The following is a 27,074-nucleotide window of genomic DNA, read 5'->3' as shown; positions in this document are numbered from 1 at the left end:
ACAATATTGTTTTTTTTCATCATAAGAGGTCAGTGTTTTTTGTGACATTAGGTCACAACTTTGTATACTTTTATTTTGAATGTATTGTCTTAGTTACACATATTTGAAACAATACATTTTGTATTTTCTTATTATATATTGCTGACTGACCGTCTTGTATTACAACTTTCTTTCCATGGAAATATCGTATTTCTCCCCTGTCATATTAAAATAATAAAACAAGTTGTACTTTTTTTCTTTTGCTCTAAGTATAACCACTTAATTTATTTAATAATACTATATTAATTTCATACCTGTTAGATTCGGACTTCATTCTCATTCATTCTTGGAATAGTGTGGCTCTACTGTCATAAAATTGCATTTTTACCCCCAAAAATTCTCATTAGGCAAATGTATTCACATAAAAGTCAGGCTTTTCTTATATTACAATTTTATTCCGTAAAATAGTAATAATAGTAATACATTATGTTTTCCTCATAAAATGCGATTATAAAAATTTGACTTGATTTTTTTGACTTTTTTCTCTCTCAGTATATTACAACAAAACGGTCGTTGTAATACTACAACTTCATAGTACTAAAATTATTTTTTAAAATAGTGTTTCTTCTAGCTAATGCTCGACTTATATTTTTTTAAAATGATGACTGATTGGATTGTAATTATTTCTTTGTGCTAACTGCATAGGAAAACAAAAAAATGTAGTTACCTTTTTAAAACCTGAAAGTTAGTCATAAGATTTACATTTGTTTTCTCATATTAAAACTGTATTCTTGAAAAATATTTAATTATTCCTCATGTTATGAATAAAATAAAAAATCACATTGCAACAGTAAAAAGAAGGAAAAACAGAACCAAAAAGTAAGTCAAGTAACATCTTTTATGGCAATGTGACATTATCCTTGTATTCATCTTTGAATTTCTTTGATTTGACTTTTTATTTGAACCTTGGCATGGGTGTGTCATACTGCTTGATGGATAACATTAGGGACTCTATTGCTTTTTTTTTCTCAGATTACAACTTGATAGCTTGCTTGCTGTTTTTGAGCTCATTAGCGAGTTCCTCCTCATGTCATGTGATCTACTTCATCCGAGCTCTCACTTGACATATTTTTCTGAAAATACAGTAATTATAATAATTAAAAAAAGGGGGATGTTTCATGCGGCTGCTTGACGACTTGACCTTGGGGTTGACAAATCTGCACACTGACCCCTTTTCATGAGGGATTAGAAGAGACACTAAGAGCATCCACGGTAAAGGCAGGATATCATCCGCCATGTTACATCAGTTGCATGCAGTGATGCAACCCTGCAGAGTTACCCGTGTGTGTCATTGAGCTTAACCGCAACCAATCTTCCCAGCACAGCATAGGCTGTTTACCTTCTCATTGCAGTTATCACAGAACGGGGTCGCCAAGGCCTTATCTCACTGGCCTGAAGATCATCAGAAGTACTGACCTCCATTTACAATTTCAATTCTGATATTCGTTCCATCTTATTTGGTTTAAAGTGAAAATGGTAGGGCAATTTTTTTTTTGGGTGCCAGCCGAGACCTGTCATTATGTGGCTTGTGATTGATTGGCTGGCTTCCAGTCTTTGGCATACTCTGACTGTTGATGAGAGTCAGCTGGGTGAGGCTACTTCACATTCGTCAACCTCATGAAGCACACCAGAATATGGATGCATGGGGTACAAGTGTTACCACCTTTGTCTTATCGAGTTTGTTTGTGTCCAGAAACGCACTGTATAAAACACTGTCATTATTATTATTCATGCGATTTAAAAAAATATATTTATTTTGGGAAAAAAATATCTTCTCCCCCCACAGGCCCCCCTCCCGTTTTTGCCCTTTATAATACGGTTTCAAAACTTATTCTAAACGTTACTTTTCTCTCAAAAATGCTTTTAATTCACTTGTACAGTGGCAATAAAAAGTGTACACACCCCTGTTCAAATGCCAGGTTTTTCTCATATTAACAATGTGATCGAGATAAGTGGAAACATGTTCCACCATAAATACAACATACAACTTGTACAGCTCAATAAAAACATAAGAAGGGGAGTAAAACTAATCTGACATAATGTGGTTGCACAAGTGTGCACTCCCTCCCGTAACTAGGCCTGTGTGCGTGTGGCTGTGCTTATAATAAACCAATCACATTCAAACTCATGTTAAATGCAAGTCAACACACTATTTTTTTTGTGCCTTTGATTAATCCTAATAAAGTTCAGCAGTTTCGTACATTATCCAGTTACTTTAAATTCATATATTCTTCCTGACGCCTGCGGCAAAAAATAGATTACAGAAAAACACATTTTAGGTCACATTATTGGTGGAAAAAGTTTTGTAATCATCAGCCAAATTTTTCATATCCCCAAACCTGGTATTTGAACATAGTTGTGAAAAGATTTAATAAACACGGTCTACCTTTTTTTTCTGGATTTTTCCAGCCCATTACATTAATTTTTTCTGTAGTGTAACTTGAAACTGTCATTTAAAAAGTAGGCCCTTCCCCATAATATCCACTTATTTCCTCTGAAAAAAATGTTGAATAAAAAATTATCTCATGTAATTTTTCCCCCTGCCATAAGATTATTTCTCATGAAGCATGCTTTTTTTTTGCTCCTAATGCGCTTGGTTTCTCATGTATTATTCCTGTTGTTCTCCTTAAACAACTTCCGCGAACGTAGCATTGCAACAAAAACATCCCAAAACAAAACAACCCCTCCTTAACAAACAACAAAAAACTCCAAAGTTGATTAGTCCGATATATGAAAGGAAATATATTTTTGAAAAAAAAAATCATACTGATGAGCTGCTGTAACGCTGCCTCAACTTGCACGGGCATACACACTTTTTCCCCACACAAAAAGTGGCCATGTTGAAAGCCAAAACACATTTGCAAGATAAAAGAGTTAAGACACTTTATGACAAATGTTGACGGACACCTCACAATGTCCGCCATGACAGCAGGGACGTACGTGTGCATAGGATGACATCCAGCCAATCACCTTCCAGGATCTTACACAGCTGGAGCATGAGTATCATCTTTGACAATTTCTTTATTATTATTGTTTTTTTTTCTTTTTATAGAGGGACACGAGGAACACTGACCAAAATCGTCCACATGCATGATTCATCCGCTTTTTTTTTCCTTCAGTATAACAACAACACGTGTATGGATTTATTTAGAAAGTCCAAGTCAGTGGAGTGAGAGGATTAAAAAAACAACAAAAAAACGAAAAGCAAAAAACAGGTGGGATGAATAAATAATGAGGGTCGAAGTATGTTTGTGTGCTTTTTTGGGGGTGTGGGGGCGGGGCGACACAACGGGACTCATCTCCTGAAAAGAAACATCTAGTAAAAAAGTTCCTAGCCGGCCGGTACAGACGGACAATATTCATTTTATAGTACAACACCACGATGACGATGGCCAGGTGGTTCTCAAACAACGATGCCGATAGCGCCGGGGGGGGGGTTTGGACTTCAGTAGACCCATGAGACGGGCACCCACTGGCCGCTGTTGCACACCAGCTCCACGGCCTCTTCCAGGTGGCAGATGGTGTCGTCGATCTCGTTGTTGATGATGGTCTGGTCGAAATAGTGCGCGTACGTCTTCTGCAGGATCTCTGACTCCTTCTGAAGGCGCTGCAAGGACTCGTCCTGAGCGAGTGGGGAGGCCATAGTAAAAGCAAGTCAATAATAGTCCAACTTTTCATAATGTCACTCGTAATAATGAAAATCATGACTCCCACCCACTTTAATATTCCATCATTTATATCTTCAGTCTCTAAAATTACAAGTTAATCTTTAAAATTCCATTTGTGTGAAGTTGTTACTTTTTTGGTGTGTGTGTGTGTGTGTGTAACTGAAACCTTTTTGAATTCCAACTTTCTCCTAACATTACACTACAACTTCACTCTTGGAAAATGAGAAGATTGACTTGAAATCTTGAAAAATGTTATTTTCCCTATCACAATATTATGGCGATATTGATATATTTTTTATTCTTACGACTCATGAAAAGATAGTTATTCCTTTTTGCTTTTTACACCCCCCATACACACACACACACACACACACACACACACACACACACTAGACAAGACAACACACACTTTTAAAACTATTGGCTAGCAGGTGTCGGGTTGCAAAGTACTTACTGGCAGTGTGCGACACCACCTGGGCCTCTGCGGGTGGGGCGCCCATAGAAACATGCATGCATTGTGTGCAAAGATAAAGCAGCCATCAAACACACATGCAGACACATGCACACGTGCATGCAAGGACGTGCTCATACTTTCACATGTAAATTCACCAAAGCGTGCATGTGTGTGTGTGTGATATGATTTACCTCGTCGATGCCCGGCGTGATGGTTGGTGCAGCAATGAAGACTACGTATGGGGCAAACTCAGCCGTGCGAAGGACTTTCAGTGCCTGTCCGAAAACACACACAAAACGTGCGTGTGTGTGTGTGTGCGTGCGCGAGATTTCATTTTCATTTGCTCAGATTTTTCTTGCAAAACTGCAATTATGTAAATTTTTTTTAACTGTAAAACATTTTCCGCTTGATACAAATTTTTGAAAAAAAATGTCTCCGGTTATGACACTTTTCCGTTTCCCCTACCCCCGGAATTGTGGTATAACAAATTAAAATTGGAATCATTGTATTTTTAAATAACACTGGTCAACTGCAATGTCTTGATGTGTCCCTCGACATCTTTTTGGACACATTTCAAAATTTTGGGGGGAGATATTTTAATGAGTTGTTTTAAAGTTTGACCTAGAAAAGCTTGCACAATACGGATTGTATCATTTATAGCTGTGATATTTGAGAAAAATCCACCTGTTGCTGAACCTAACCCTGAATTCATAAATATGACTCAATATATATATATATATACTGTATATATATTTTGTATTTCCCGCCCATGACCTTAATATTGATTAGAACAATTATTTAAACCTCTTTATTCTTATATAATGTAGTTTGGCCTAATTTAGTAATTTAACCGCTCCAGGTACCGCAGTTACTACAGTGGACATCTTATCTTGTTATCAGGTTACAGGGTGCATGAAAGGATTAATTACCTTATTTTCCTGTCTCTTTAGATCCTTCCCTCGCGCATAACTTAACAAAAAATACTATAGATTAAAAAAAAGATTTGATTCTTATTTAAAAGTTGTCATAAACCTCTCTTCTTATTTTTCAAGTCACATTTTGATGTTGTCCATGAGTGGGACGTCCGCATTAAGCGTCGACGCAGACCTGCGGCTCAACATCCAGGATGGCGACCAGTCCCTGCTGGTGGATGTTGCGAATGGTCTCCAGGCGCGTGCCGTACATGGCGTCCTCGTGGCTGCCGTACTCCAGATACTCGTTGTTGCTGATGTCCTGCATCATCTGCTCGTGCGACACGAAGTAGTAGTTCTTGCCGTTCTCCTCGTCCTTCTTCGGAGGTCTTGTCGTATCTGCGGGGGTGTGCGCCGTAGAGTTTTAACACTTCCACAAAGAGAGAGGAGTGTGTGTGTGTGTGCGTGCGTGTGTGTGTGTGTGTGTGTGTGTGTCTCACGTGGGATGGGATAGGCGAATCTGTCGGGGTGCTTGGTGATGAGCGTGTTTTTGATGTGTCTCCGGCCCACACCGTGAGCACCTGGAAAACACCATTTCAACGACAAACTATGCAGCGCATCATTTAAAGTTGACATTTTTAAAATTAACGTCAAGAACAAAACTGTATATAACTACCTATTTAGAAACATTTCTTTGATTTTACTATATAGTGTTTGTCATTTTATTTTCAGATGTTTAAAAAAATACATTAAAAAGAGACACAAAATGATTATCATCAATCCTGGCAGAATTTATATTTTTAATTACAATTTCTAAACCATTATTTATCTTAAAGTAAATATAATCATTGTTAAACTTTTGGAGATCTTTTTTTTTGGGGGGGGCGGGGGCGAAATAAAATCTGTCTTCATTTCTTCTGCAGCTCCTCAGGTTATCCTAATAATAAAATAATGACACTTCTACTGCTGCTACCACAACTACTCGTAATAATTAAATACATTAAACATATTTATGCGTGAAGGGTTCAAGGTTCAGCAACAGGTGGAATTTTTTTCTGAAACGTCATAGCTATGAATTACAATACATGGTCAGTAGCGGATTGCACGAGCTTTTATAGGTCAAACTTAAAAACAACTCATGAAAAGATCTAAAAAAAATCTTATGCCCCGCCCCCCAAAAAAATCTAGGTCAAATTTTCAAAAATTATTTGAGGGACACATAAAGCTAACTTTGATTAGAATTTGCTGCAGTCGTGTTGGCCCACAGTGGAATTGACCCAGTCAGCGTGCATTTTCGGAGCACCCGAGGGTTTTAGGATCCTAGTTTGGAGTATAGCCTACTTATGGTTTTTAACTTGTAGGACCGGTGATTTTAATCACTTTCATTTACGTGTGGAAATTCATTATTCACAGTTGAGATCTCAAACGTATGAATTTACAACATCCATCCATAATCTGAACCGCTTTTACGGTTTATTTAAAATCAGATGAAAAAAAAATACGTCAAAAGTTGGGGTTTGTTTATGAGATAATTACGACAAGGTCAATTACGAGGTGAATAATACCGATTTCCACGCATGGAGAAAACGCACTAACAACTTAATGACAGTATGGATTGCATTCGGTTACAGGAAGCAGACAGACAGGTGTAACTTTGGTCGTTGTCTCACCTAACAAAACAAGCGTTTTCCTCTTAAAGGCGGGCAACTTGACCACTTCCTCGTAGGTGACCAGATCTAATTGGTCGAACACTGAAGGGGCAGTGTGGAAGAGAAAAGAATGAGAGAGAGAGAGAGAGAGAGAGTCAGAGACAAAAAGACAAAATGAGTGGGACAGTTTTCCCTTACAAAATGCCTCACATCAACGTCAACATTGGGAATTATCTTAAAATACATTTGACGTCGTGACGTCACGCTGCATTCACGAAACCTGTAAAGTTGGAAATATCTCATTTAAAAAAAATCAAACCCCGACTTTTACATGTAAAAAAAAATCATTACTGCAATTACAGAGATTGTAAACATATTGCATACAGTCTTGAAGTTTCTGACTTCTCATTATAGTTGAATGCAACATTTCTGCGTTGTTCTTAGCGTCCACGACACAAGCCGACAAATGATATACAGTGCAACACCTCACAAATCCGGGGCTGATAGAGTAACACATCTTGCAGTATCTGAAACGATGTCTGCCTCTATTTACATTTTATACCAGAGGTGGGCAAACAACGGATCAGGCCCGTTGGTCTTTTTAATACGGCCTGCCGAAGGTTGGTACACAATTAAGGTTCGATGCGAATGATTGCATTCATTGTATTTATTCATTTAAATCTGTAATGACAGACATTTCAACGCCAGGTGGCGCAGTTACTTGAAGTTGCAGAGCACAGGGAGGGAAACCACCAGTTCTTACTCGTCTCATTTGGCGCAAATAGTCCTCAGTTTGTTATTATTTTGTATTTTTTATATACCTGTACTGTATGCTGCAGTTTTTGTGTTATAAACAATTCTTGGGCAATATATTGTTGCATTTCGTTGCTTGTGTTGTTATAATATGCATATTGTTAACATACTTGGACGTTCATACAGGACATATAACATAGATGTTTCACTGTTCTCATTAAAAATGTTAATACTTTAATTCTTTTGTTCTGTTGATGTTTGATATGGACTGTCAACATATGCAGTTTTGTATATGTACCGTATCTTGTGCTGGCTAACCCGCCCACCTGTAAATTTTAGAAGTCAATGTGGCCCCCGAGCCAAAAAGTTGCCCACCCCTGTTTTATACGAAAGTAACTTGCTTCGATTAGCAACTTGTCGAGGCACGCAAACGCACATGCACAAAAGGCACACAAAGTGGCTTCAATCTCTTCTGTTGTTTTGGACTAAAACAACGGATAGCAAAGTGAAACGCCGCCACAGACATACAGGAAGTAACCCGCAGGGGAGCTTTCAAAGTAAAAGCATGAAGAGAGTGGCGTCAGCGTGGTTACTTACATGCACGGAGGTCGTTCAGTAGGAGCAAGCGAGAGAGATGGACAGGAGGGTTACAACAGCAGTTTAATATACACACATACACAAAACACACACATTGACCCATGCGGAAACGCACACACATGCACAATGTTGATCCGAGCTATTTGGCGGACATTTTAAGACAATCAGAACATGCAAATGTAACAAACAACTCAAGAGTTTGATGTTACCCATGTAAATACAGACAATAAAATCAACTTAGCATCATCATCAAATCTTGCTCATCAAAGCGTAAGCATGTTAACTAACACAAGCGACAGACTGCTTATCAGCCGGGCTGATTATCGGGGCTGGTATTTGCCATTTTGGTGATTTCTAAACATGTATTTAGTCGACATCCGATAACGGTGTTCTTTTGGCTGTGATGGCTGCAGCGCGCTTCTTTGTCTGCTGTGACTCCTGTCCCGCATTGCCCCATAGCACCATCTGTTGTTGTTATTTTGGTGTAATGGTGGTCAACAGTGACCTATCCTGTGTTGTTGATTGAGCATGTCCTTTTCAGCGTGATCCTTTTGATGTGTGGTCAGACGCTGCATTACGTAAAATCCATTGTGATGGCACGGAGCGGTTTTACGTGTCGATTATGAACCGAAGCACGCTTTTCTTGAGGGTTCTGAGGATATTCTTAATATTTTGCAAAATGTTTTTTTTTTTGGGTCAATCGCATCGGTGTCGGTTGCTTGAAACGTAGCTCTTCGGTCAAAAAGCGGTTGGACACCCCTGCTGTGCATGTACTGTCTAATACCCTGCACATGTACTAACAAATGTAGTAAAAAATACTCAACATGCGCACAGATAGTACATTTTTCTCGATGGCATGCTTGCGTGCACATGCATGTGTGATTTTTGCATACCTGCATTGTGCTTGGCCAAATATTTGTCTTTGTACTGCTTCTTTTTTTTGCCGAACCAAGTGCAGCTGGCCTGTTGCTCCTGCTTGGTCTTCTCCATGGCCATGCACGCCACACGCCTGCCGCGCACACATACAGTAGGTCACATCCCACAACGTTGCTTTTTAAAGTCAAGTGCTTTGAATACTTAAACTACTGAACCCCCCCAAGGCCTCCCCAAAGTTGCCTAAATTAAAATGAAAACCTTGGAGAAAAATGCAACTAAGTTAATACCGTCAGAGGTCACCCATGTCACAACAAAACTATCAATATCATGCAATGAGTGCAAAACTGTCAAACCAATGTGCAGTTTACAGCAGTTGTCAAAAAGCTTGTTAGTTCCAGAACTTGATGCTGTTGTTGATTGCGCTGTGGTGCTAAACATGTATTCCCGTGTTTTAAGGCTCCATTATCACAGACATAAAATATGGACTTGATCCAGCTTATCGATGTGCCGAGGTGGCGGCCATGTTGGTAGGGGGCCGATATTCCCATTTGCAATAAAAAGTTTATTAAGTAAATTAGCTTAGCATCAACGTCGAATCACAGTTCAAGAGGACAGAATTTACTTTTTTACTCAAGCATTCGTGTATATGTCCCTTCAACATGCAATACTGTACGGAATTTGGTCCAGTATACTTTTTATTTTTTGGTAAAGCCCTTCTTTATGTCACGCAATCGGAGTGCAGGTGGAACTCAATACGCCCGCGACTCATGAATCCAATGATGCTGAGGTCCCTCGGACCAGCAAGGTAGGTTTGGATCAACAAACTTTCAAACTTTGTGAACAGTTTCAAGCACTATCATATTTATTTAAAATAGTTCTGTACTGTACTGTTTTGGGGCCATGAAAAAAAAGTACATTTTGTACTCTATTGCTTATTTTTAGGGCGCAAAAACAAGTGCTTCAATGTAATAACAATATGCTTTAACGGACAAACCCTTCCCACCTATTAGCCCATTAAATCGAGGTTCCAATATACAGTACTGTAAAGCCTCAAAAATATTTGCTGGTTAAAATACATCGATAGAATCTACTGCTGTAAATCTTAAAAAAGATATGCAGGTTAAAATGAAACCACTGTAAAGATAAAACTACGGCAAATTCTCTATAAGCTGCGCACATTAAAATAAAACTAGCGTGTTCTCTCCAAATTTGTAAAGGATAAAAGAAAACTGCCTCAAATCACATAAAGCTGTGCAGGTTAAAGGTGAAAGATCTATAAATAAAATAAAAAGTACAGTTTAATCCCCACCCCAAAGTTCTGCAGGTTAAAGAAATATGACAAATATCTCAAAAGTAAATACAACAAACATAGAATGACCACAAATCACCCTAAACTTCCAAGAACCTGCAAAAATCTGTGCACGTTAGGATAAAATTACACTCAGAAAATGTTTTTGAAAAATAAGCATATTTTTATGCCTATTAAAATAAAAATGCTGATTACAAAATTGCAATCAGGTTTTTCAAAAAAATGTTTTTGAAACAGAAGTATATTTTTATGCTTATTAAAATAAAAATGACGGTTACAAAATTGCAATCAGGTTTTTTTTCTAGCATGTCAAGTTTTTTTTTCTCCAAAATTCCACCGATTATCTACAGTAAGAGCTGATGATGACTGATTTTATTCTCTTTTTTAGTTTCCAACGCTTGTAATTATTTCATCCAAGCGTTTTATATCCATACTGAGATCAGTTTTATATTTTGCACCCCAAAATTTGCTAAAAGCAGGGAAAAAAAAGAAACCTCAGGAGTAAAATGTAGTTAGTGTGACTTTGTAGTGGCGCAAGCATCACGCGAAGTCTCACCATTCCTGCAGCTCAGGCGACGGGATGAGGCCGGCCGTGCCGTTCTTGGTGTTCTCCAGCTTGCCTTGCCACCAATTGTGGTCGTCTTTGGAGATGATCTGGATGATGTCGCCCACGCGGAAGCGAATGCCGGCCTCCTTGCAGGGGATCAGCTCGTCCTTGGAGGGGTCGTACTCGAACTGAGCGCGCACGTAGATCTGCGGGGATGGGGGTCGGAGTGGGGAGGCAAGCGCACAATGCGGCGGTTGGGTGAGATTAAAAAGGATGGACTGGGCGAGGATTTGCTGCTGGAAGGGGGGAACAAAGAAAGCGGCAGAGAGGAAAACAGGAGCAGCTAGGATGGGCTCGGCGTCTGTGGTAGTCACGGCACAGGCGTTGTTTGGTCTAAACTATGTTTGTCAACTGGGGCGTGGGTTCGGGGGTTTCGAAGGAACACATATCTTACCTTGACAGACATTTTGTCCTTGATTGGAGGTCTGGGTACAATCTATGGATATGAAAGGATCACAAATATGGAAACAAATGTTTGTACACAACAAGTGTGTGTTTGTGTGTGTGTGTTTTGTGTCATTGCTGGTGTGAAGAAAACAGGAAGTGTTTTTTTTTTAAATTCATCCAAAATTAAAAAAAAAAAAGAGGCTGACATTTTAATGTAATAAAGCGCTACAATAATATTCATGCAGTATTCATTTGTTTTATACCTAATTATCTGAAGTAATCATTGTTGAATATGAAAACATAATGGCGAAAAAGGTTTTTAATGTATCTCAGTGAGCTCCGCATTTAGCCAAAAGTTAGTGGAGTGTTTAAAAAAAAAAAAAAAAAACAGTGGCATGATGATGAGATGACCATTAGTAAAGATTTGCTTTGCTGGTTTCAGGAAAAAGTGTTGCATGGATGTAACGCAGCCAAGCACGCTCACCTCAAAGGGCTTTTTTCATTGGGGTTGGCATTTTGGGGGTGGGTGGTGTTAACAATGCCTGTGCCATTAATACCACAGAGTTCGAGCTGATGTAGCTGTCAGTGCAAAATGATTGTGGGTTATTTTAGAAGGCCAAAGACTGGATGTCCAGAATAGGGACGGTGAAAAATGACCTTGTAATGACCAATTAATCTTCAGTGTCACAGATTCAACATAGAAGTAGCAAGGACGTCACACAGATGGGTGCAACTTGACTTTAGATCGTCGAATGAGCTTTGAATCACAGCAGCGGTAGCGGTGTGGGGGGTGGGGGCACTCCCTTTTGGCAGGGGGGTGAAGGAGAGGGCATCTGGGTTTCCACCAAGCGGTAAACTTCACTTTGGTTGCACCACAATGACGTTGGCAATGGCTCGTGTTTTCATGTTGTATCCAAGCCATCCATTTTCTCTTCCACTTCTCCTTATTGGGGTGAACATAATTGACCATATTTAAAAAAAGGCATTCATCGTTTTCTTCCCATTCCATAAAACAAATGTGACATGCCACCTAACTCTGTGGACTGGACTGTTTAGCTCCATCCAACGCAAGCTAACCGTGCAGTACTATTGCAACTGGTGCACGACCAGAGGCGTGCTGAAGAACAGGACTCGAAGGCTTAATATATACACTAACTACTAACGTTGTTCCACTGCGCGGTAACTAATTGGAATATTAGTTAAAAAAAAAAAAATCCCGGAAAGATATTAGTGAACCCACAAGTGGTTGCTGATTGGTCGAGATTGGTCATTGCCGTGTCCTTGTAACTTGCCCTGTTCGATGCTGACATAGTATATTTCATCATCTTCACATTCCTGCAGCAACTAAAATATATCCTATGGGATCAATATAATACCGACCTCCCTACATACCCTACTGTGAGTGAAAGAAAACCCCAGAATGGTCAGAGCAATAACTTGAATCTGACGAGATTTAAAAAAAACAATGAAAATTATCCGACATAAATCAGACATTTCTTTTGAAATGTGGTTCACTGTTTCGTGGTATGGTGTGCATTTACTCAACAAGGACCAGAGAAAACGAATGAGACATTCATTCATTCATTCATCTTCCGAACCGCTTGATCCTCACTAGGGTCGCGGGGGGTGATGGAGCCTATCCCAGCTGTCTGCGGGCAGTAGGCGGGGGACACCCTGAATCGGTTGCCAGCCAATCGCAGGGCACACAGACACGAACAACCATCCACGCTCATACTCACACCTAGGGACAATTTTGAGTGTTCAATCAGCCTGCGATGCATATTTTTGCAATGTGGGAGGAAACCGGAGCAGCCGGAGAAAACCCACGCAAGCCCGGGGAGAACATGCAAACTCCATACAGGGAGGCCTGAGCTGGAATCGAACCCGGTACCTCTGCACTGTGAAGCCGACGTGCTAACCAATGGACTACTGGGCCGCACGAATGAGACAGTCGAATAAAATTATTAACAAGCACATTAAAAGTCGCAGCTTCTCATACCCCCTCGAAGCAGCTTGATACTCCTCTGACTACAGTTGCTCATGCTTTAAAAAAAAAAAAATTAAGATCCGCGGGACCACAGCCAACCTTCCAGGACATATCCGCAAGTAGGAAGGAGGAGAATTGATGACAAATTGAAGACACAGATCAAACGAATGTTAACAGAAGAAGCCAGAATAACCTCTAAAGAAATTAAAGGTGAACCCCAAGGTCAAGGTACGTCAGTGTCAGATTGCACCATCTGTCACTGTTGGAGCCAAAGTCAACCTCGCGAGTGCCGACCAAGGTGAACACCGCTGTTGAAAAAAAATAAATAATAATTTGCCAAACTGCATTTTGACAAGCCACAAAGCTTCTGAGAGAACGGTCCTTTAGAGACAAAAGTGGACCTTTTGGCAGGGCACATCACCTCTGTTCAGAGACAAAAATGAAGCATACAGTACCAAGTAAAGAACACTGTCCAGACTATGAAAAATGGAGGAGCCTCTGTTGTGTTCTGGGGCTTTTTGCTGCATTTGGCATTGTACAATGACATCTCAAGACTGTCAAAGGTATTCTAGAGGCAAGTGTGCTAGACACACGAAGAGCTTGGGCTCAGTCGCAGGTCATGGATCTTATAACAGGGCAATGAAAACAAAAACAAAGCTGAAAACACCCAAGAACGGCAAAGAGCAAAACGCGGGACGGCGGCATGGGCGAATGATTAGCACGTTCACCTCACAGTGCAGAGGTGCAGGGTTCAACTCTGGCTCCGGCCTTCCTGTGTGGAATTTGTATGTTCTCCCTGTTCCTGTGTGGGTTTTCTCCGGGTATTCCGGCTTCCTCCCACATTCCAAAAACATGCATGGCAGGTTAATGGAACACTCTAAATTTTTCTTGGGTGTTATAGTGAGCGCGGATGTTTGTTTGTCTATGTGTGCCCTTCCATTGGCTAGCGATCAGTCCGGGGTTTCCCCCGCCTACTGCCCGAAGACGGCTGAGATAGGCTCCAGCAAGCCCGTGACCCTTGTGAGGATAAAGCGGATCAGAAAACGGATGGATAGATGGATGGATGGATGGAAAACCTGTACGGGACGTATCTAAAGTGACTTTCAATAAGCCCTGATCAAATTCCTACTGAAAATCTGAGGAAGGAGCTGAAACATGCCATCTGGAGAAAGCAGCCTTACAAACCCGAGTCACAACTGGTTCAGGTTGCTCATGAGAGTTGGCCAAAATACCTGTTGTGAGGTGCACGTCGTAGTGAAAGTTACCCAAATCATTTGATTGCAGTGATTGTGCAACAAAATATAAAGTTCATTGTTCCATAATTTAACGTCATTTTTGTCAAGGCCCGTTTCATGATTTTATTTAATTTTATTTTTATAATTTGGTGTAGGCGGCCCGGTAGCCAAGTGGTTAGCACGTGGGCTTCACAGTGCAGAGGTACCGGGTTCGATTCCAGGTCCGGCCTCCCTGTGTGGAGTTTGCATGTTCTCCCCGGGCCTGCGTGGGTTTTCTCCGGGTGCTCCGGTTTCCTCCCACATTCCAAAAATATGCATGGGAGGCTGATTGAACACTCTAAATTGTCCCTAGGTGTGAGTGTGAGTGTGAATGGTTGTTCGTCTCTGTGTGCCCTGCGATTGGCTGGCAACCGATTCAGGGTGTCCCCCGCCTACTGCCCGGAGACAGCTGGGATAGGCTCCAGCACCCCCCGCGACCCTAGTGAGGATCAAGCGGTACGGAAGATGAATGAATGAATTTGGTGTAACTGCAATTCAAGAGCAATGTCTGATTTTCATTGGTTAATTTTCATTCATTCTTACTTTTGCCAGATTCGAGTTATTCACGTAAAGTGACGCCAATAACTTTTCATCTAACCCTTCCATGTAGACAAATAATGCCTCCTTTCCACTGCACAGGACCTACTTGTTCTTGTTGCATTTCCACTGAACAGGTACTATACTATTACACTGCACAGTCTCTGTTTTACTGCAGTCTCCCGTTTGCTGAACTTTGCCCGCAGCTTGCTCTTGGATGAAACTGGTCTCCCGTGGCTAGGAAGGAAACACAGCGGAGCGATGTTCTCCACCATTATTGCAAGCCTGATGTGATGGACGATGTGCGGGATGTTGCGGTTTTCTCGCGGTACTTTGCCCCAAAGCAATTACAGCCGAGTTTCATAAACGGAAACCGAACCATACCGCTTGGTGGAAGGGAGGCCCCTTGAGAAGCAAGTGGGAGTCAGTGAACGTTTATAGTCACCTGTCGACCTTTGGGCTGGATGGTGGATGGCAGGTCCTGAGGAAGTTGAAAAACCATCGAAGAGCAGAGAGAACATACGGCAGGTCAGTGAGGTCGGATACAAATATCGCAAAAGGCATCGTCACTGCCTGTTGAGGAACATTAGAAAACCTCCTCCAGAAGAACAGAAGCACCTGCTGCAAGCAAAGCGCATAGCCAAGCTGATGTGTGGTGTCAGCTATGTTGCACGGCACACATTGGGCGTTGAAAAGGCACACCAATTTGTGAACTGAGATATCGGACACAATGAGAGGGCCTTGGAAAACAACACAGGATTGATGTGGACTATCTACCCCGTGAGACCCATTTCTTCTAACAATTAAAAACACACATACATCTTGACGGAAGGTTGAAAAATGTGTGGACAAGTGGGAAGGGCATTTTTTCCCCCCTCCTCGGGGTCTAGGCATCCTTACCAAGATTGAACTGTTAATGCTGGAATGGCCATTGGCAGGGGACTGCCTGGACGTGGTGGGGGACTCTTTCTGAAATAAGACACACAGGTCAACAGAGCGCACGCACACACACAAGCGCGCGCACACACGCTCGCACATACAGTGGGTAGCCGCTGTGGCCAAGACGCAACACAGCATTGACTTGATTCACACCGCCATGACAAGGGAGTGATCCTGAGCCTGTTACAGCTTTCTAGTAGGTAGGTAGTAGGTGCAAAAATGTACTTGGGAGAACCAAAGTAGTCAAAATTACTATGTCACATATCCATAATTTTTAGGCGACCATTTTTTTTTCAATTACTGTGTACAGGTGAATCCAATTTTAGAGTGTGCCTTCAGTCACAGTGTGCCGCAACATGCCGCATAGCCCTAACTAACTAACTAACTAACTAACTAACTAACTAACTAACTAACTAACTAACTAACTAACTAACTAACTAACTAACTAACTAACTAACTAACTAACTAACTAACTAACTAACCTTAGTTGGAACAGATGCAACTTCCATTAGGATCAGGGACAAGAGGGATAGAAGGTCCCCAACTAAACTTGAGTAATTGATGTTGCTCACACAAAGCTGAGAGAATCTATGCCTGCCTGTATTTTTTATTCTCTGTTTATTGCTGCTGTGTGCGTGTTAAAGTTGCAGTTCGGAAAAGGTCGATAAGCCATCTGTCACATTCCATTATGCTGCCTATGGCAATTTGTGCTACATGCTGGCATTAAGATAGTGGACTTTGGTTTGAGAAAATTATCTGGTTTGGTTGAACTTTTAGGTGTTTAAATATACAATGCTTGATTATCTTTTGTTTGATGTGTCACTTTTAGAGTAACATTTAATTGGGAGTGAGAAATTACATGAAGCAAGTACACTTGGGGTCTTATTGGTAGAACTGTAAAAACAAAAGAATGAGACCGGGCGCTAAAGTATCTTCTTCCTTGTTCTAATATTTTTGATGTGATTTTTTTTTTTTTGTAGGGCGGGGGATATTCCAAATAAAGATACACAGTTTAATTTCACACCAAAGTGTGTTTTAATAAGTTGCAATATGATTACAGAAGGGATCGACCTACAAAAACCTTTTTCTTAGTAGGCTGTCTTTTGTGGATTTTCACCCATATCGGGTGGGTCTGGAACGTATCCCCTGCGATAAATGGCCGTTTGTTATTTTGCAATGATACGTTTTTGCCACTCTTCGAAAAAAATAATCCTAAATAACAACCCTTTCAAATGGGCTTATTTGTCCTGCTAGAATTTTGACGTCAGATATATAGGCAATCTTGTTCGATATGGTGCAGAATATATCGAAAAAATATTGCCATTGCGCCAATAGCATACAGCAACATGCGTACTGCAAAAACCTGCACTGAGTTTCGCACAGAGTTGTTGCCTTTGTCTGATTTTGATCACTCAGAGTCAATGCTTCAACACACATCACCATTCAAAAGTGTAATATTTATCGCTATTTTGGGGGCTTTTATTGGGGTGGGGGGCATTTGTAAAAAAGCCCATTTCAATGTGTGTCCATTGCACGTGGCCTGTCTTTCACTGTTCGTGGGCTGGCTCGGTACCTATCCCTCACGAACAGCAGGGGGTTGACTGAGAATAATCCATTCCGTATTTCCAAGAACCTAACTTAACATCAACCTTCCATATCTGTAACCTTGGTTTTGCCCGACAAATAGATGATCCCTTATGATTTTTTGTGCTACTTTTGTTAAAAAAAAAGGAGTGTGGATGATGGGGACGGGGGACAGGCGCACACGGGCAGAATAAGCGTTTGTCATTCCTTGAGCACACTGAAGGAGGGCAGGAGGGTGTATGGGACATGGAGTGAGGAAGTTCCGGTATCTTGGTTGTGAAATTGGTGTGCTGCATATCCATGTCACCCAGTGGCAACAAAACACACACAGAAACGCACGCAATCCACCCTACACAAACTCAGCGCCCTGGCGAGCAGTTAGTGAGAAGATGAGTGAAGAAGAAGAAGAGGAGGAGGAGGAGCAAGAGGAAGAGGAAGAGGAAGAGGAAGAGGAAGGTGTTACCTCACAGGAGGAGCCCTGTGTCCGGTAGCTTGGCACTATTTTAAATGTGATGCTGCCTCGCATCTCCTTCTGCAAAAACAAACAGTGGTAAACAGATGACACATGCTAAGCAATTAGCATCGTTAGCACCCCTGCACACACACTCACCAGCATCTTCTGCAGCTGCTCGACTGTCTGGTTGGCCACGCTGATGCCATTGATCTCCCTGATCTCATCTCCTACGTGCAAGGTGCCTGAGAAGATGAGCGTGAGTTGGGAGTGTTTCGACGTCGTATACATTAGTCCCTGTGCCCAGCAACGGTTTGTTGCGGGGTTATTGTGCGTTCTACCTTGTCTGTGGATCATTCCTCCGTGCATGATCCGAGCCACAATGCAGTTGTTGGAGTCGTTCATTTTCAGTGTGATGCCCTACATCCATCAAGAACACACAAAGGTGAGGACAGAATTGAAACATGATGTATATGGTGTTCCCCCACTACATCAAAGATTTTATGCTGTTGTTTTTTTATGGGATTTTCCACGATAGCGTCTGAATTTAGAATTGTGTGCCTTCAGTAGAGTAACACGGTCTGCTAAAAAACTGTATGTTGCTACCAGTGTGTTGTTTGAAGTTGTACATTTACAAGTTTGACACCTGGGCTCGATAACAATTCTAATTCCCATTAGGTCCACTATGGTGTTTTGCATGACTGGTCTATGCTAGCGTTAACCGAGCGGATGTGAGGCAAAAATTAGAGGTGTCAATTTATCGCGTTAATTGCGAATAATTATTATTATTATTATAATGACCCATTTAGTGCGTTATGCTTTTGAATCGTGGTAATCTAAATTTTAATCTCTAACTTTATTGTTTCTGTCGGTGGGTTGTTTCTATCCCTTTTCATGTGTTGGCTTCCTGTGTTCGAGTAGTTGAGGGTGGGGAAATAACTGTCAGTCAAAACCTGAAGCGGACATTGATTGGCCGTCATTATGTTTGGGCTTGTTTAGCATAAGATGATTGGTTCCCATTGGAGTTGGTCGGCTAAGTAAGCAGCGGTGAGGAGAGGAGAGGTGAAAATGGAGGAGCAATGAATCGAAAATTTACTTTTCAAAAACGCCCTGACAGCACTATTGATAAAAGTAGAGTGCCCAATTTGTCAGGAGTTTGCTGACCACCGAAGCAGCTCAAGTTTAGCCTCGGAGGTCAACAAGCCCAGATTTCACCCTAAAATAAGAGGAGTAAATTAAAATGAGGTCACCTTTATTCAGGCAAGTATATGTCATTGTGATTTTTCTAATGTAAAATATGTGCCTCAGTTGAATAGTGAATGGTGAAGCACAAGTTGAATTTTGCCAGTGGAGTGGAAACGCACCATGGGCTCGTCCGTGTTCTTCTGAAACTGCACCAGGCGCACTCTGGTGACGTTTTCCAGGTCCATGTCTCCGTTGGTGCTTTCGGGCGAGTCGCCATTCAGGTAAGGCGAAGTGGGCGGCGGCGTCACCCTTAGCGCCTCGTCGCTGTAGACCTCATGAGCCACCACATCGTGGGCCTGCAGCAACGCCTTCAGCGGGATCAAAGCACAAATACCAGTACATCTTTAACTCATTCGGTACTGGCCAATTCTATACCAAGTCTGAAAAGACGTTCGTCTTTGGGAGTGAATGAGTTAAAAGGCTCACACAAGTGTGATATGCAATCTATTCAATGACAGGGAGTTACCGATTTACAAACATCCAACTGCAACAAACTAGGGAAAAAAACAACAAAAGCTTAAAAAATACTGCCAATAGATATGCTGATCGTCACTTTAAAAACTTCAAACGCTGAGTGTTAGTTTGCTATGGAGCGTCGCCTTGAGGCAAGGCATTAATCAGTAACATTAGGGTGATGGGATTAGCGGCGGGGACGGACACTGATGACAGCTGAGTGGCTTTTCCATTAACCAGATTAATTTACGCTGCTCACATGCTTGAAACCTTGCTTCAAGATATGTTCTCTCTCACGGAAGCCTTTGAAATTACGCATGTAAAGAACATAGGCATGTTTTCTCTCAAATGGGCATCCTCCACTTGTATGTCTATTCTATTGTATTGTTTTTCAAAAAGACTTCACCATTGCCTTCTTTCATTCATGAAAAAAAACAAACAAACAAAAAAAACGGCAACAAACTTAAGTGGGAAAAGGACACAGTTGGTTCTTATTACGTTGTTAATTAAAAAAAGAAGTAGCAACGTACTTTGAAAATGATCAGGATAAAAGATATTGGTGCATAAACATCAACGTTTGCTCCCTAAAATGCACGTAATTGACAAATTATGGATAGCACGGAATTAAATGCAAAATCTATGTTTTCATTTATTTTCATTCCTTTTGCATTTTATTTGAAGAATTAATTGGACATTTGAAATTTCAAGCGCACCCATTGCATTTAGAGTGCTGTCATGTATGGTCTTTTACAATCTTTCGAACCAAAACTTAATATTATGATTCCTGTGGCACTTTTATGCTGAGCGTTTCGATAACATTCCCCTTGCGCAAATGACTTCAACAACTTATGATTGTTCCAGTAACAGTTTTTTTCCTTCCAATATCTTGAATTATCACAGCAACTGTCCTACTGTGCTATTTTTTATTGTTGTGGGAAAAGTAGCATGATATCAACAACCACCTGGAGCAGATTGGATTTGAATTCCTTGAGTTCACTGTAGTGTTCCAAAGCAGACAAAACACCAACGAGACGATGGCATTCTGTTCACTAGGTAATAGTTCATGCGCTCTTGAACTCACCATGAAATGCGGCTGAGTCAGTATCCGTCTGAGTTCTTTCGCGTCGTGGTTTTCCGGGTAGCAGGAGATCTCTTCCAGCACCTGAGGACGACGAGGACAAGAATCTTTTCAATCATCGTCGTCTCACTAAAAACCGCCTTGGGTAAGATACGGATAACCTCGCTGACCCTCACAAAAAAACTGCCACCCCAACCCGCCCACGGAATCGCCACCGCCAAGTTTGGACACCAAAGTCGACAAATCTCCCCCACCTCCTGCCTGTTTATTTGGCAGCGCTCGGTTGGAAGTCAGCTCCAGTTATGTTGCGCCTGACTGGTGAATGTGGCGTTGGAGAGGTGAGTTTGAGGAGGGGCCTTGTGGGGCCTTTTGAATACAAGCCATTGTGAAGCAATCATGTGCTCATGTCGCTTGTCAAGCAACAACCCATCTTGATTGTCCACCTTCGACGGATCTAAAAGCATCGGTAGCACGTGTGGTCGAGCGCTTACATATTCCAGATGTTTCAAAGCTTCACCGTCTTCCTGATGTGAGGAGAAGGTCTTGAGTGGAGGAAGACACAGGGAGACCAGGTTACACAAGGCGCACTGACAGCGTTTAAAAATGTCATCTTCCGAGAGATATTGGATTAGTGTCGTGAGCAAAAGCAGCTAATTTTAGTCAATTAGTTGGATAACACCGCCCAGGTCCTTTGATTGTAATTAGTGCAGTGTTTGAAGCACCTTATTGGTGAGAAAGGAGAGAAAGGTGCACAGTCTGATTGGCTCAAAACATTCAGTGTCATTCAGTGGGAGCGGAAGGAAACGAAAGCTGCAGTGAACTTGAGCCCCGTTCGGGAAAGGTCGAACAGACATTTACCAGAGCAGGCCGACACATGTGATCCCATAAGGTTTTGGTGAAGCAGCAAGTAGCCCAGTGTCCAAGTTATTTTTGTATTCCCTCTTCGAAGAAACCGATTCTGTTTGTGATTTGGGGGGCAGCTCTTTTTTTATATTTATTTTTAAAGTACGACAGTTGCTGACCTCGTGTGCTGCATCTTTGCTCGGTGAACCCTTCTTTTCTACAGACAACTCTCGTCGCTTTCAAGCATCATGGAGGAAATCATACAACAAGAGCCTTCCATAAAATGCCTTCAAAATATTACGGATCGTCGAAAGTTGAGCATCGCAATTAAGTCCATCAATGTTTGCAAAAATCCAGCGGCCTAATATGCGTGACATCACGCAAACTTTCATCATTTCAGACCCGGTGAGCATGCATTGAAATAAGACTGAAAAGTGGGGGTCGTCTTATATTCGTGGTCTAGACATTTTACCCATTCACGACGCTAGATGGCGCCTGATATCATTGAAACGAATGCTGAACTTGACTCCCCAGGCCAAAGTGAACCCCGGTCACAAAGAATAAAAATAAAAATAGCGGTAGCACGAAGAAGAAAAATAAAAAATAGCGGTAAGAAAGAAAAGAGAAGAAAATGGACAAACGTAGCGACAATCTGGAGAAAAGTGGGTCGAAGATCGGCCAGGTTAACCTGCCGCTGAGGAGAAGTTATGATGTAATTTACATTTCAAAAATCAGAAGCCATTCATTTACGAATGTGATTGCACTTTAGTTTACATATTTAAATGTTCAGATATAAAGATTTGATCATTTGTTTCAGATGTACTGTAATTATCTTTTGTATAAAAATAATTTGGTGTTCAAAAAGTCTTTTTTCAAACTTTTTTCAAATCTTGAAAAAGAGGGTGTCGTCTTATAATCAGGGCCGTCTTATATTTGGGTCAATACGGTGTTTGCCAAGACGGCAAAGGGGACAAACGTGTGATGATAACGCCAGAGAAATGGAACTTATTACTGAACTCTAATGGTACACGCGTTTCTGTCTAGGCTGCTGAACACAATGCAAAGTGACTTCTGTGAAAGACGTCATTCCCCAAACAGAAGCAGTAATCCCTCTGACCTCTGCATGTTAGTCACAGTTTATTTTTTGCACGTAAATGACAGTTAAAGTGATTATTTGGCATGTCTGTACATGTAAAAGTTTTTAAGAAGGCCACGGGTTGACCGTGCTTTTCCATTTTCCACACTATCGTCATGAAAATAAAAGCCTCCTACTATTCTATTTGATACTTTTCGCAACCAAATCTGAACCAGAAATCATTTGGTGTGGAATAAAAAGTCAGGTTTCACTGGAATAGATTTCCCTAACCCACGTCTCAAGACTATAGACGTGTTCCTTCCTTCAATAAAGCACACAAGAAACACAACTAACGTTTGCGTGCCTGCTTGCACGCGACATACACACAACGTAATTTTTTCCTCCTACTCTAGTCAGCCTCTAGTCAGTTAAGCAACCCAAGCAAACGGCAATCAATTGAGATTTATACGCAAGCGGGGTGAGACCCTGCAGACCATAATGCAGCTCTGAGTAAGCGTGCAGCAAATGCAAGTGTCGCTGGTGTACGCATGCGCATCAAGCGGCTAGTGAGGGAAGTCAAAGAGCTTTATGAGAAGAGCGCAGTACAAACAGGCCAAAGGGCTGTGCCGCAGCTGCACAGACAATGAGCGCAAGTCAGTGGCAGCGCCGTACAAAGACCACTTGGGAGGTCACTTAAGTTCATCACAAGGCAAAAGTAAATAAATGAATAGATTTACACACACACACACACACACACACGCACGCACGCGCACACACACACACACACTACGGTCCCCTATCTTAAAAAGGGGACCAACGTCTCTCTCTCTCTCTCTCTCTCTCTCTCTCTCTCTCTCTCTCTCTCTCTCTCTCTCTCTCTCTCTCTCTCTCTCTCTCTCTCTCTCTCTCTCTCTCTCTCTCTCTCTATACGTATGACTAAAATATATTAAAACATATAAAAAAATGGCAAAGACCTCTTTTCAGCTGCAAAACAAACCAGTGAGATCAAAGGGACAACATCAACAGCCTTGCATTTTTTTTTCTTCACTGAAGAAAGTGTGGACAAATGCGGTTATTGTCACTACATAGGTGCTGATGAGTGAAGGTATTAGTAAGCATCAAGCCAGAAAGATGAACAAAACCAAGGCATGGAAAAGAGACATTTAAGTAACAATTTTCCACTGCACCATACTAGCTCAGCTTGTTGGTTTTTCATGACCTCGGGAAACCTTGGACAAGAACGAGGGTCTCCTGAATTTTTGACAAATTTTATCCAATGGTAAGGGCAACAAGAAAAACGCTGTAGAAAAGCAACGAGAAACCCCAACGATAAAAAGAAAAACTGTGCGCTTTTATTTGCATTATTTGCATAAGGGTTATTTGGTTCACGGAGTAACAATAAAAATAAAAATAATTATACATACATACACATATGGTGAAATTTTCAGTCTGACAAAAAGCCAATTTGTCTTATTAAACTTTTTTTTAATTCATGGCAAAATTAAACCGGAATTTTCCATGAGCAAAGTGCAATATTGATGAGTCAGGCCCGAGTAGGAACAGTGCAGTGGAAAAGGAAAATTGGCAGCAGCTTAGCCACTTCAATCACGAAAGAGAAGAGATGTTGATGGAAATGATTGTCATTTTACCTCTTTGGCTCTCTGCACGCCGTCACTGGACGGGTTCCTGATCTGTGGGGACGACTTGGTGTTGATCTTATCGTAGAGCTGTAAAAGACAAACACCGCATGCATTCATCAGCTTGTGGAACAACACAATCATCTCTCCTGTTTTGCCACTTCATCAACACCCCTGCGAAAAGAGCATCTGACAATCAAACATCTCACAATCAAACCCATGGCAGTTGATTCATAAATACAGCTCTCGTGTATGTTATTGTGAAGGAAAATTGGTCAAAATACACAGCATGTTTATATTTTAATAGTGCTGACATTTTCTGCATTTTCACAACCTATTTAAACATATGTGATGGGCAGTGCAACAAATCTTTTGGAATGAATCTCAGACAAGAAGTAATTGTATTAAAAAAAAAAAAATAGAGACCCGACTCACATTACACTGAGAAGTGTGTGTTTAAGGCCTCAATGTTTGTCAACAGAGTGTCAACAAAGGCAGCAGCTGAGGGCTCAGTGCAACAAAAAGACAAAAATAATGGAACACAACAGTCGGATGGTACACAACTACCGTACACTCTGTATGTACTATAAGGCGCACCTAAAATCATTCAATTTTCTCAAAAGCCAACAACGCTTTATAATCTGAAGTGCCTTATATATGGATCAATCTTCGGATTTCTTGGACGTGGTATTTTAAATGTTCTATTCCAGCTGCAGCGGTTGTGAAAGCGCTAGACAAATAAAGCATTATTGTATTGTATTCATTTTAGCATAGCTCCATCTAGTGAATGCATAACACAACCCCAGCCACTATTGTACCTTCTGTTCTATTCGCCTTATTATAAGTGAATATTAAAAAACACTGTTTTAAAATAGGCCATTCATTGAAGGGGTGTTGTTTTTTCTCTCTTTCTTCTTTCTACAGACATTCTTGCTGCTGGAGGCTGTAAATTTCCCCAGTGTGGGAAGAATAAAGGATATCTTAACTTATACTCCGAAGCATCTTATAATGCGGAAAATACGGTATACCACTGAACGCAAGAGTCTCATTGAGAATGCATTTATACCAAGGTTCCTAAACAGAGGAAAGCAACCACTCCAAGCTCAAAAGTGGAAAAAAAATACCAAAACCGTGCAGGTCCACGTCATTCCACATGTATAACACACGAGGGGCTATGTCTGATTTTTAACATGAATTTAAATCCTGTATTTAAAAACAACACTTTGCCATATTGTCTTTGAAAATTAGCATAACCTTGTTGTAAAATGAAACATAACATATCGGGTGCCTGACATTGAAAATAAATTCAAATATCGGATATGCATGTCGTTACTTGCTGACCGCAACACACCAGCTGAGAATGGCTCACTTGACCCACCGTTGGCTGGAGTCATCTCAATGACAACCACATTGCATACCTTCATTTACTATGCCGCTTATTCTCACTAAGGCCAAGATAGAGCCTGAACCTCTCCCCTCTCAGTCCACCGCAATCAATCAATTGGCACATACATTAGAGACACACAAGAAGCAATCGTTCTTATTAACATTCACACTGATGGACCGTTTTGAGTCTTCTATGAAGCTAATGTTTTTGGAATGTGGGAGGCAAGGCAGATTTCCTGGAAAGAAAAAAAACATGCCAGCATGGGGTGAACATGCAAATTCCACACTTGAGTGTTTGGCGTCGAGATTCAAACTCAGGATCTCAGAGCTGGAAGGACAGATGCTCGAAGCACTTTTCAATTGTGCTGCCTCGAAACTATGGCAAAAATATGGGTTGAACATGATTAAACCAACAAGTAAGCTGCCTTTATCCTCCGCCAGGTCTAAAAATGTGATCTAAAGTATGAACTACAAAGTGGACAAATTTGCCATTTTTATCCATCAATTTTCTGAACTGGTTACTCACTATGTCAAAAGCCAAATGGTAATTTTCATGAAAATAAGACTGCATTGTAACCCACGAGACACTATGCACATATCAGATAAGGTTAGGAAGAATGTTAACCTATGATTAAAAGTTAGAGCAAATTTGTTATTTCAGAAGTGTGGATCAAATTGGGAGCCCTACGCATTAATCAGCACCCAGGATGTAGCTTTTTGTTTCAAGAAGTTTGGTGCCCCTGTATTAGACATTACACACTTATTAATATCAACAATGTAGACAAAAAACCCAACACGTGTATATCACTGCAAATATCTTGAACGATAGATACGAGTAGTTCTCCTTTAAAGTTTTATTTTGTAGTGGCAAACTGACCTAGATGACAGAGTAGAATGTTAAAATGTGATTCAAAACATTGGCTACAGTTAATATAGGTTTCATGATGAGGCAGGCTGAACCTGGAACAAGTTCATCAATATATTAATTCACATTATTTTTTCTGGGAAGCCATCCATTTTTTTTTCTTATCAAGGGCTGAGTTGTGGAGGCAGCAGCCTAAGCAGTGAAGTCAAGCAGACTCCCATGAGTCCAAACACTCCATCCAGCCTTTCCAGAAAAATTCTAAGGCCTTCCATGGACAGCCGGCATACTTCAGTTTCTCCAGTATGTCCTGATTCTTCCCCAGAGAATCCTCCTGCTCGTATTTTTTTTCACGGGAAACATTTTTTCCAGATAGGCTCAACACGTAAGCCAAGTAGTGTTACAGAACAGATGTGCTCAAATGTGCAAATCTATAAAATAGACTTCCTTGAAGGCACCCCGATTTAGTGTGC

At 41.1% G+C, this 27,074-nt stretch overlaps 1 protein-coding gene across 19 annotated transcripts in view; it reads right to left on the bottom strand.

Moving 5' to 3' along the window:
- Positions 1 to 3,042: 3,042 nt before the first annotated feature.
- caska (calcium/calmodulin-dependent serine protein kinase a) overlaps positions 3,043 to 27,074 on the bottom strand; it is a 122,154-nt gene continuing 98,122 nt past the window's right edge. For 5 of the 19 annotated variants that reach the window (XM_052081748.1, XM_052081750.1, XM_052081751.1 and 2 more), the window contains 17 exons: positions 24,366 to 24,443; positions 21,290 to 21,340; positions 20,802 to 20,882; positions 19,387 to 19,575; positions 18,364 to 18,442; positions 18,182 to 18,267; positions 18,035 to 18,103; positions 15,949 to 16,017; positions 15,494 to 15,529; positions 11,258 to 11,299; positions 10,813 to 11,009; positions 8,965 to 9,080; positions 6,743 to 6,823; positions 5,573 to 5,653; positions 5,269 to 5,471; positions 4,353 to 4,436; positions 3,043 to 3,661 (listed from right to left, as the gene is read on the bottom strand). In XM_052081748.1, coding sequence (XP_051937708.1) covers positions 3,485 to 3,661; positions 4,353 to 4,436; positions 5,269 to 5,471; positions 5,573 to 5,653; positions 6,743 to 6,823; positions 8,965 to 9,080; positions 10,813 to 11,009; positions 11,258 to 11,299; positions 15,494 to 15,529; positions 15,949 to 16,017; positions 18,035 to 18,103; positions 18,182 to 18,267; positions 18,364 to 18,442; positions 19,387 to 19,575; positions 20,802 to 20,882; positions 21,290 to 21,340; positions 24,366 to 24,443 — 1,719 coding nt within the window. In that variant the 3' untranslated portion in view covers positions 3,043 to 3,484. The remainder of the gene's footprint in view (positions 3,662 to 4,352; positions 4,437 to 5,268; positions 5,472 to 5,572; positions 5,654 to 6,742; positions 6,824 to 8,964; positions 9,081 to 10,812; positions 11,010 to 11,257; positions 11,300 to 15,493; positions 15,530 to 15,948; positions 16,018 to 18,034; positions 18,104 to 18,181; positions 18,268 to 18,363; positions 18,443 to 19,386; positions 19,576 to 20,801; positions 20,883 to 21,289; positions 21,341 to 24,365; positions 24,444 to 27,074) is intronic. The other 14 variants (XM_052081753.1, XM_052081755.1, XM_052081756.1 and 11 more) reach the window with 10 other exon arrangements.

This window comes from Hippocampus zosterae, chromosome 12 (genome assembly GCF_025434085.1).
Source record: "Hippocampus zosterae strain Florida chromosome 12, ASM2543408v3, whole genome shotgun sequence".
NCBI classification, from domain to species: Eukaryota; Metazoa; Chordata; class Actinopteri; order Syngnathiformes; family Syngnathidae; genus Hippocampus; species Hippocampus zosterae.
This window is presented reverse-complemented; position numbering and strand designations above follow the sequence as displayed.